The 11,788-nt window shown below is 36.0% G+C and overlaps 1 protein-coding gene across 2 annotated transcripts; it reads right to left on the bottom strand.

Moving 5' to 3' along the window:
• Positions 1-542: 542 nt before the first annotated feature.
• Positions 543-4,798, bottom strand: LOC113722721 (4-hydroxyphenylpyruvate dioxygenase-like). 2 transcript variants are annotated; one of them, XM_027245972.2, is made up of 2 exons: positions 3,497-4,798; positions 543-1,012 (listed from the first exon to the last, which is right to left on the bottom strand). In XM_027245972.2, the coding sequence occupies exons 1-2, from the start codon at positions 4,666-4,668 to the stop codon at positions 826-828; spliced, it is 1,359 nt and encodes a 452-aa protein (XP_027101773.2). In that variant the 5' UTR covers positions 4,669-4,798; the 3' UTR covers positions 543-825. The 2 variants fall into 2 exon arrangements, with proteins under 2 accessions (XP_027101773.2, XP_071904464.1); XM_072048363.1 differs by having other exon boundaries at positions 948-1,355.
• Positions 4,799-11,788: the final 6,990 nt, after the last annotated feature.

Genomic DNA, 11,788 nt, shown 5'->3' with positions numbered 1-11,788 from the left:
AGAAGAAATCAATGTGCCATTATATGTGGCTGCTTCTAAAACCATATAGGTGCATAGTGTATCCGTCAAATCCAATGCTGGTTCAGTTTCCGTCAGTTTCTCTAGATCCCGTTGGACCTTCCCTCCTTCCCCTAGTGTAGACTAGAGTAGGAGTAGACTAAGTTAGATATTACTGTCTGATTGGAAAAAAAAAAAAACACTTCATATCTGCATTGAAAGTTGTGTTTTGCACTTTATTGTATTAGTATTTACAATTACTGTTTTAGTGTCTACTTTTGCTATGCTATAGGCTAGAGCATGCACTGTATGGTACCATTGCAACTAGGTCCTAGAAATAATGTTTAGATAAAGAACAGAAAACTGGGCAAAGTAAATAAAACGCCAATCCATGTCCACAAAGAGTATCAGCTTCAACGACCTATAAGTGCACCCATCCGTAGGCTTAACTGCTTTTACACGTTTAAATTTACAGCACTAAAACAAACAGTTTCAGAAAAACACACCAGTAGAACCCAAGAGTGAGCTCCAAAAGGCTTACCAAGTTAATTAACAATAAAATTCATATAAGACCTGATCCATACAGAATGCTCAACAGTGCATAAGAGCTTCATTACAATTTCTATTGTTTTAGCCTTGACTAGGGCCACTACATAACTACATCCTTGTACACATTTGGTTGATAGCTAACCAACCTTTTATTGACCAGTATAACCAGCCGGAAACCAATAAGCAGCAGATGTTAGCATGCTCTTATAATCACATGATCCCTCTTCCTCTGAACTCTTAAAACTGCAACAAGTTACTGTAAGGAGGAGGATTTCGCTATTATGCAGCAGCAGTTTGAACAATTTGTTTCGCTTCAAGCATTTTCTCGTACTCTTCGATAGATTTGAAAAGTTCTGAAAAATTTCCTTTTCCAAAGCCTCCACATCCCCCCTTCTGATAAATTTTCCCCTCATCATCCTTCATCATGCACCCTATTCTCTGAATTATCTCTATGAATATCGTAGGTCTGCAAACAGAACCACCACAATAAAAAGTTTCTCAAGTAAGAATACAAGATTTACAATTTACCTCCCTAATATACTTGCAAGATTGTTGAAACTCTGCTCCCCTGGATCAGCATATAATGATTACAACATACAGTAGTTTATGTCATAACTAATATGGTGGGCTTTCAGAAATCTAGGAATTATTATTAATATATTTTGAAAGCTATAGAAGCTACAAGATAGCCTCCACTGACACGAATAAGAAACAGTTATCACTTCCTTTCAAGAGAAAAGGCCAAAAAAGTTAAGATACTTGTCTTCTTCCTCTATGGTAGCCAAGCGTTTCAATGGACAATGGAACTGCTGAAAGCCAGGAAAAGCAACTCAGGAAAATGAACAATACAGCAGGTGTGAAGCAGCAATGAGATGTTCTGCTTGTTTTATACAAAAGCAACTTAATTGTTTTTTGCATAAACATTGAAATGTTCTCATATACGAACTCACAATAGCCAACATGCATAGACTAACATATCCATGAAGACACGAGTACATGCATATAACCAATGTATTCATATGAATCACCAAGTATGAAGCATATGAGGAAGCTAGGTACCGGCAGTGTAAGCAATGAAGACATCCAACACATGCTTCAGTATTAGCATAAATTATGTTAAGAGATTAATACATTGATTCACACTAACAAAATGTTGACTATCAGTTCTAATGCTATATGGTACAATCCAACAAGAAATGAAACTAATGTCTCTTTCTTATTTCTCATAATGGATCAAGATAAGACTGCAGATAAATTAACCATACGAACAAACTTTTACTGATCTAAGTAGCAAAATATTGTAACGAACCATTTGGCATGCATGTTTGCTTCCTGTCACAAACAACTTCACCGAGACCTTCTCTATTAACACTGGCAAGTACGGTTAATGCACCTTAGGTATTTAGCAGATACTGGTGTTCTCTATTAACACTGGGGAGTACTACTAATGCAATTTTAGGCATTCAGCAGATAGTATGAGTACTAGTCATGTGTTTTTGGCACTCAGCAGGTACTGCATTAAGAACCAAACACAAGCATGAACTACACTAATATACACAAAAAAATGAAAATACTACCAATAAAATGAAAAGGGCAGCAGTGAATTGCATAGGTCCATCCAATTCAAAAGCAAAACAGGCCAAGTGAAGGAACACTGTAGCCAAACATTCCACTCAAAGATGATCAATAGTCAAGAAACAAAAAACTACCAAACATCTTGAAGACGAGAAAGCCTGAAAAAATTTTCGGGCAAAAATTTCCACATTTTGAATAGAAAATTTTGAACTTGTAAAGCAATAAATTAGCTTCCCTCAAAGCCAAACTCTTTACAGCCTTTAGATGAACGTTATATCTTGATTTTATCTTAACGCATAATCTTTTGAACCAGCTTCATATGCTGATCTTACCTCATCCCATCACCAGGCATTTAGTCAACATAAAAGTGTAAACTTTGTTATCTCCAAATATCTTCTGCAGCAATCTGTCTTAAAAGCTTTTCATTCATGACTTGGAATACTCTTTTATTTGCTTTTTTAGATAAGAAAAGAATACCTCCAAGATCCCCTTGTTTTCTACAACAAGGAAAAGACTCCGAAATTAATACAACCACTGCACTGTATAGAATAGGGAGCTAAACAATATGTTACACCTCCTTTCAAGCTGATGCTTGAACATTGCATAATGAGGCTACTGGTTTACCTTTGTCTGGATTGGAAGGAAATTTATTTACCAAATGTACCAATTAAGTACAGATTCAGAGTCTAAATGACGTACATGAATCCAAAGTAGGGGAAAAGAAACTAGATAGAACTAGTTGAAGGGCATGTTCAGATTATAGGTGGACTAGATATGATTGACAACATTTGTCCTGGACAGAAACAACAAACTAACTAAGTTCCTCATATCCCGAGGCATAAAATTTATCAAACCTACACTTACCTAATTCAACACAGAATCAGAGTAGAAAAGACTTAAAGGACACAAGACAGTAACGGGCCAGACAAACAACAGACTCTCAGTGGTAGTTAATATGAAGGTATCCTTCCATCATTTTATTCACAAATTGCTGTTATGTTAGAGCAGAAGACACCAGTTCTATAAATCCCAACGGAATTTAAACGCTTATTTATATCAGTGTGGACCAACACAAGTAGTACGCAAATCAGTTTTAGAAACTTGCCTTTATCAAGAAGTTAATCTAGTTTCCACTGCACAATAAATTTGATTAAACAAACAAGCCTACAAAAATGTAATTTTTCCAAAAAAATGTTTACTGTAAAAATCCCAGTATATACCATTTCCACAGTTATCATAAAAAACTAGTCCTTTCACTATAAAAAATAGAAGTCAATAACTTGCAGAGCTAATATTGATCCATAACAAATCAAAAGAACCAGAACAGGAATTCAGTGATTCTAAGCCAAATGAGTGAATAATTTTTTGCACATACCTGTCTCCAACAGGTTTGGTGAAAATCTGAAGCAGAGTACCCTGATCATCCCTATCCACCAAAATTCCCAACTCCTCACACTCCTTAATCTGTTCATCACTCAACACATCCCCAGCCCTGCTCTTCAAATTTCTATAATAAGTGGGTGGTGGCGAAGGCATAAACTCAAACCCCCCAACCCCACTCCTCTTCCTCATCTCTCTCAATGTCCTAAATATATTCTCGCTGACCAATGCCAAATGCTGCAGCCCTGCCCCCTCATTGTGCTCCAAATAAGTCTGTATCTGACTCTTTCTTTTGGTACCATAAACAGGCTCATTCAAAGGCAGCAACACATTCTCGTCATTATTAGCCAACACCACTGAATTCAACCCACTGTCAGTAGTCCCCACATCCTCAGCCGTAAATTCAGCAAAGTCATGAAACCCGGTAAACTTCTTCACGTATTCCACCGCAGGCCCGAGTTCCGGCACATTTCCAACCGCATGATCAAGCCTACGAATCCCATAATCCATTTCTAAATATGAAGTGCTTGAATCCTCAACTAACTCAAACCCAGGTAAGAAAAAGAAATTCCCAGCAACATCTTCAACATTTTTATAGCTAATTAAGCGCAGCACGACGTCCCCATATAAATGAATTTCAGCAAGAAACGTCGAATTATCAAGCAAAACAGGGGAAAAAACAGGTTTAGCCCCGCGAGAAACCGCGACAGAGAAGGCAGTTTCAACATCTGCAACCTCAATAGCAATAGCCCGAACTCCCAGGCCGTGAGTGGCCGTGAAGGAGCAGTGAAGAGCGGATGCAAATGAAGGAATAGAAGCCGAAGCAGAAACAGAAAGAGCAGTCGAATAAGGCGCAGTAAACAGAAACTTAAGGTCCCCAGAGCGAAGTAGATAGGAGGCATGCACAGAGTTCCCAGTGGAGAGGTCCGATTTCACAACGATCGGCATGCCGAGACCCCACGAGAAGCGGCGACAGGTGTTGGTGGCGTCGCCGCACCAGAACTCTACGTGGTGGAAGCGCTTCACGGCGAAGAAATCCGATTTGGGATTGGTTCTGATGAAGTTCTTGAAGCCCACAAGCTTGAAACCTGCTGAATTTGTGGTCTCATCAACTGGTTGCCCCGCCGTGTCACTGGCGGCTGTGGGAGCGGCCGTTTTTGTCACCATTTCTCAGGTTAGTTGTGGTGGGAAAGGAAGTAAAGTGCCGTATCCAAAAACTTAAATGAACTGGAATTGATGGACTCGTGCTTCAGCGGAAATGTCAGTATTCGAAAAGTGAGTGATGGTGTGGGGCAGTGGTGTTTTTATAGGCAACCGGATAGGGTTGCTGTGCACAAGCTTCTGTCCAAACTGTCCATATGCAGCTATTATTATATTTTGGACAGTAAATTATTTGGAATAATTTTTTAAAAAAAATATTATTTATAACACTTTTTTATGTAATATATATAAAATAAAAATATTATTAAAAAATGTATTAATAATGCAAATAAATAAAATTTTGTAAATAAACTATAATCCAGACAAAATCATAGACAGAGATTTGGGCTTGTTCTTTGTTTGTTGAATATTTTGCAAAAGAGTAAATATATGGGAAGTGATTGTGAAGAGATTATAAAATGAATGTAAAGAATAATAATTTTGGATTGAAGATAATTTGAAAAATTTTTGTAGTCTGATTTTAGTAGCACTTTTTTTTTATTTGACGTGTGTGAAATAAAAAGATAATTGAAAAATACACTTTGTGAATAATAAGATTTTTTTCCCAATTAATCCTATCAAAACAAACTCAATTTTAGTAGTTATTCTTTCGTAGATTCTGAAATTTAGCTTGTATGACTATGAAAACGTATTTAAAATATAAATGTGAAACTAAATGAGAACATTGCAAGAATAGATTATCCAAAATCACAATTTTAGAACCAAGTGAAATATAATGAGAATGATGAAGGCTTCTTTTAAAAAAGAAAAATGAGAGGGTACCTTGTAAAATTTCTATTATTATCACTTACTTGTCGGATTGCATTTATATTGGCCGAAACTTATTGTTTTGCCAAAAAAAAAAGTGACATTCAACTCTTATTTTAGTGTAATTCACGGATAAATTCATTGATGTAATAAAAAGTATAAATATTAATGGTTTGGCTAACGGGTTAAGAGGAGGCTTAGGTGTTCGTTTTTTAGAAATGCATAGTTAATTCATGTCATAATTTAGAAGGTTACACACGTGAGTGAGTGTGTGTTTATATGATAATTTAGACGTGATTTTGAGTGTGTTAGCAATTGCCTATTAGATATCCATTAAAAAAATCCGAATACTAATATTATGATTTATGACTGAATAAGCATAACTGGTATGGATTAATCAATGCGGGATAAAAAGTATAGTTCGAATCGGTATGACCACTTTTGGTTAGCTTATCTAAACTAGTGGGTGGGGTACACACTATGTGTGTGTATATTTTAGAAAAAAACAAATAATAGAAAAAGATGTAGAATAAAAAATTAGTTAAAAAGATTTTTAAGAGATGATGCAATGTTCATTAGTGATGATTAGTTATAAGACTAGGAGGTTTCAGATAAGATGAGATATGGATAATTAATGGTAAATGTTATAAGGGTATTTTTAAAAGGATAAATGTTAACACTTTTTGTTAACACTAAATCTTTGCTCACGCTTTATTAGATAGTAAATGTAAATGTTTTTCTTGGCATTTGTTTTAATCACCACCTTAGTTTTACCTTTTCAACCACTAAATTTGCCCCCTTTCGATGTTGTTCCAAAACCTCTTTTGTTCCTCGTTCGACCCATCCCCATCTCTTTTCTCATATTTATCTTTTGAAACACCCACACCCATAGTTGATCTCAGACCTTTCTCTAGACAAGTCCAAGTGAGATCCTAAACACAAGTTTTTTCCTTATCTTCCCAATGTCATCCTGCCCCTAGTGGGTGCTCCATGAACTTTTAAATTCAAACATTTCTATTTCATCCTATATATGCAAATCTATTAACAAAACAATGTCATCCTACCCCCAGTGGTGCCCCATGAATTTTTAAATTCAAACATTTCTATTCCATCCTCTACATGCAAATCTGTCAACAAGACTGCATGTGTGCCTCTTTTCTCATCTTTATCTTTTGAAACACCCACACCCATAGTTGATCTCAAACCTTTCTCTTATCTTCACTGTTGAATGGGTAATCCCAATCCAGACAAATTTCCACAGCTACCACATATAGAAATACTCGATTGACAGTAAATGTAGTATCTTTTTTAGCATCAGCTACCTCTTGTTCAGGTACCAACTTTTTGCACAATTAACAACTTGTTGTTTGGGTAGTGGCAAATGATCTTCGTCTGCATGCAACGCCTTGTATTGTGAGGATATTGCCTCTGAAGCCACGTAAGCCCAATATATGTCTTGACACAGCGTAAAAACGAATTATGCAAATTAATATCCTCTTCGAGTACAGAAAAATAAGAAAAATAAGATATCCATTAAAAAAATCCGAATACTAATATTATGATATATGTCTGAATAAGCATAATTGGTATGGATTAATCAATGCGGGATAAAAAGTATAGTTCGAGTCGGTATGACCACTTTTGGTTAGCTTATCTAAACTAGTGGGTGGGGTACACACTATGTGTGTGTATATTTTAGAAAAAAACAAATAATAGAAAAAGATGTAGAATAAAAAATTAGTTAAAAAGATTTTTAAGAGATGATGCAATGTTCATTAGTGATGATTAGTTATAAGACTAGGAGGTTTCAGATAAGATGAGATGTGGATAATTAATGGTAAATGTTATAAGGGTATTTTTAAAAGGATAAATGTTAACACTTTTTGTTAACACTAAATCTTTGCTCACGCTTTATTAGATAGTAAGATATGGCAATTAATTAAAGTAATTGTAGTTCATTAAAACGAGATGAACTAGAGGTAAATTTACATGTCTTAATTCATTCCACTACAGAATGCAATTTATATCGGTGCATTTACTTATTTCCTGATGGAGTTGAGGGGTCTATTTGTTTCTGCTATGGGAGAAGGATATGCATCCGCATGGATATACGGTTGGCAGCTCTGGTTGTCTGATTTTGGTGAACTCTATCATTATATCATGCGTGGAAACACGTCTCCAAGTTTATCTTGTTTATCTCATTTGTTGTGTAGGAATTGCATTTGAATTCTTTTGTTTTGAAAAAATTGACACAAGTCTACAACAGTCACTGGATAGCGACCTTTTGAGATGTAATAAGGCATCTCTCGATTGTTTCGTATATCACTGAATTATGACTAAGTTTGTGTTTTATAATGTCTAAAAGCAACTCCTAAAACTGCAAGAGGTGGCTAAAACACCTAAACCATGCGCGATCCAAAATATATCTTCTGAAACATACTGAAAAATACCTCCAAAAACACTTGATCCATACAGAGTCATTACTTAAACAAAATACACATTTTTGTTGCAATTCAAAAAATACAATGACATACATGATGCTATCGTTCACTTTAAGAAACGACTTATTATTTTCTGAAGTACAAAAAATAAATCAAAATCGCCATGTCCAAAGAGAGATACTAGCAACAGCTTGGTTATCAGAAGCGAGACCAAAGCTTCTAGTAACTTGGAATCATTCAAAACATTGTTTCTACTATTGAATTGCAAAATGTCTGCAGTATTTCATTGGAAAGAACCTTCTCCAATTCTTAGATGCTACATATCAATAGAGAAGCCTATTTATCAAAAATGAAAAAGAAAAAAAAAAAAGAGTACTAGGTGTAACTTCCAGACTAGAAGCAACAAAGTTTCAAGGAAAGATAAAAAAACCGTCAGTCTAAACTGGTTAAAGCAAATTAAGGGTCTGTTACCATTGCTCAAAATTTTTGAAAGAGAAGATGTACATTTCTATACAGCAAAACAGACAGTTGATTTTGACAACGTAGACTTAACAACAATTGCCATGCGCTACTTCAGAGAGAAGTTTGAGATGATACTGAATTAGATTTCGTTACTCTATCATACAACAAATGAGCTATGTTTGCTCCTGTAATTTCAATGAAACGCGCTGGATTTTCTTCACAACATTGTAGAAAGAGAATCTTCCTTTTCTTCAGGATTTTCAAGGGCCATAATGTGCACCTTAAATAAAGCTGCAGCTTTTTCCCTTTCTTCTAAGTATCCTAACTTGTCGTATACAATCGCCAACAAGTAAAACGCTTCACCAGCCAATTCATGGTACTGTGCACAAGAAGCAATGCCATAAGCGGAAGAATTAAGCTTAAAATATAAAACCCCAATTTCTAAACTAGGCCACATGAGCACCAATCAAAGCAGGTGCTTAAACATAGTCAATCAGTGGCAACAAGCCACGTGATTCCAAATTGGAACCACATTAATTATGTTGATTATAACTTTACCTTCAGTACTCCATAAAAGACATGGGCAATATTCTTGGACCTATTTGTGTAATTTACATACATTCAACACTGACGGTGAGGGTTTCAACTGTCTATGATTCATAAGGCATATTAGTCATCCATTAAAAGTATACAAGACATAGATGAACTAACTAGTTAACAAGATCCTGAGACAGCCAAATATTCACAATGTAGTTTTAAAAGTGCAGAGTACGCAAAAACCTAAACTATATGAAATCATTAGCATCCATCAATTAGCACTCAATCAGCGTTGATCTTTTAAGTTGTGTTCAATAATAATATTATTGGCTTCAAATACGGGGTCAATGATAACCATTTGAACAATACTTGTATAAAACAAAAAAGGGAGTATTCAGAAACTTAGTTATGCAGCACATGGTAATAGATACGATGGGTATCCAGCTTTGGTCAGGCTTTTGGCGTTGAGTGCCATGCTTAACTCAAGCCGACAACAGGCCAGTCCCAAGTTCAATGTACTTTTACATACAAAAATCAAACTTGATCAAATAGAACAAGAAGTCCTGCAACAGATTGCAGGTTGATCACAGGCTTGACTTGCGATAAAAGAGAATTGCAATTGGAACAAAAGAAGGCCCCAGATTTTCAGAACAAAAATATCCAGCCTCTCATGCAAAATTACTGTCACGGGGTAGATCAGCTGTTTACAATTGGCAAGAGGAGGTCTTCTGCTTTTACTATGGCAAAAGGTAGGTCTTATGCTATGTTTACTCAGAAAAAACTCATGTATTACAGTCAACAAGGAATTAAGGAGTACAACCAAGAAAGAAAAAGGGAATCATTCAAAATTTCTTCTTAAGTGTAAGAAATAGTTTTCCTAGGATGGATTTCATCAGTTTGAATATTTTGGGTCCTACAATTGAGATAATAATGTATGGATGATTCAAGTTATGAAATGTAGTTCACGAAGGACAAAATACTAACCAAAATTAAGGGAAGAGGTACACAGTCAAACAAACCAGTTATATGGAACAGATCCAGAATGTGGGCTGAATGAAAAAAAGTTAGCACCTTGATCAACGAAGCATGAATAAGACAGACTGCTCTATGCTACAGGAAAGAAGAGAGAAACGTTCCATTTGTGCAGGACAGACACTCAATTCACACCAACATAAGCAAATTGACCTTTCAATCTTGAAAAGATAATGAGCTAACCTCCAAAAGTTCAAGCGCTTCAGAAGCTCGCTTTAAAGGTTCTAGCACTGCCTCTGGATCTTCTGAGACTGCACATGTAATGCCATTGATAAGCACATGCTAAAGGCCAAAAAATATAGATTAAAAGATAAGAAATTAATGTCATTGGCCACATTTTTTGGAATTGCTAGGTCACTGTAGTCAACTATGGAATTTTAAAGATGTTTCCTTCAGTTATCTACCCCAAAGCCTGTTTCTTCCACCCCCCCCCCCCCCCCCCCCCCCCCCCCCCCCCCTTCTCTCCAACGAAAAAAAAACCACCTCATATTATAAATGGCTGCCCAAGGTTCAAGACAACACAGCAATGAAGCACAAACTAGTTACTTTGTATAAATCTATGACATTCCACTCCACTGCCAATGAACCATGAAATCAGGAAATTTTTCTCTGCTACAAAAATCCATAAAACACAGCAAAAATCAAATGACAGCCCTGTAATAACTTATGTTTTCGCAATAGCATTGCACCAACAATCTGATGCTCCATTTAGATTCAAAATATTTTTGTACTAACTTTTTTTTTTTTCTGATTAAACTCTCTTGATTCTAGAGATCTCAAAGAAGAAAGTACCTGAAAAGCTTGGGTCTGCCAGATAGCACTTTGTCTCTGTTATATAGGCTCGAGCAGAAAGCTCCAGACCGCCATGACCAAGAATCATAGGGAAAGCACTATGCAAGAGGGCTAAAGCCCTTTTTGCATGATTTGATCCCAGTGAAAGCCATAGGTCAGCAAGTGTCAGTGTTGCAGAGGCTTTAAGAAGATCCAAGTTAAAAGACTGGCAAAATGAAAGACTAGCCAAAGCATAAGGAATTCCGAGAGCAGCATTTCCTGATCTCTATAAGTGAGAATAGAGGAGGCATATCAGATTAAAAATCTTGGCCGTGATAAAGAAAACAGAGATGCAATTAGTAGAAACGTAATAACTATCAACAACAAAGCACATTATAAATAGACACATGCGAACTATGAACACTTGATATTAACAGTTTGAACAATGGCATATACAAGCAAGTACCAAAATACAGGCTTGTATAACATCCAAATATCATAGCAAATATCGTCAAAGGATTAGGAAGCAAACAGTTCTAAAAGCACCTGAATGGTGGAAATCATAAAAAATGACAGAAAAAAAAGCCAATAAATTTAATCCCAGCAAAACTAAAATCTAGTACCTTGTGTATCTCAGCAAGCAAAAGAAGAACAGTGGCATTCTCAACCTGCATATTGTATTTGTAACACATACAGAAGAGGGAGTTTGTGACAGCTGCAGCCTGAAACAACCTTTTGCATCAGACTTGGTACCAAATGAAACAAGAAAGAAGACAACCTTTATTAAACATGCATTTGAATCATCAATGATGAACAATAGAACCAGAGTGATTTGCACTATGCATCAGGGAAGATGCTTCAATCTCCACAGAATTAACTGTAGCACAAGACTCTGGAAGGGCAATGGTGACAATCCATAGCAAAGAGAATCAGATAAGAACATGAACTAAAATAGTAGAGATTCTGAAACTAATTAGTCAGGTGCTGTCAGTTTTATTTCGCAGAAACAAGTCTTCATCCTTGGCAGCACCATGGACTGAAATATGAAATACTGCAGAAAATATTCCTTCGCAAGC

Source organism: Coffea arabica, chromosome 5e (assembly GCF_036785885.1).
Source record: "Coffea arabica cultivar ET-39 chromosome 5e, Coffea Arabica ET-39 HiFi, whole genome shotgun sequence".
NCBI classification, from domain to species: Eukaryota; Viridiplantae; Streptophyta; class Magnoliopsida; order Gentianales; family Rubiaceae; genus Coffea; species Coffea arabica.
The sequence above is the reverse complement of the archived record's forward strand: the minus strand, read 5'-3'. Positions and strand labels throughout refer to the sequence as shown.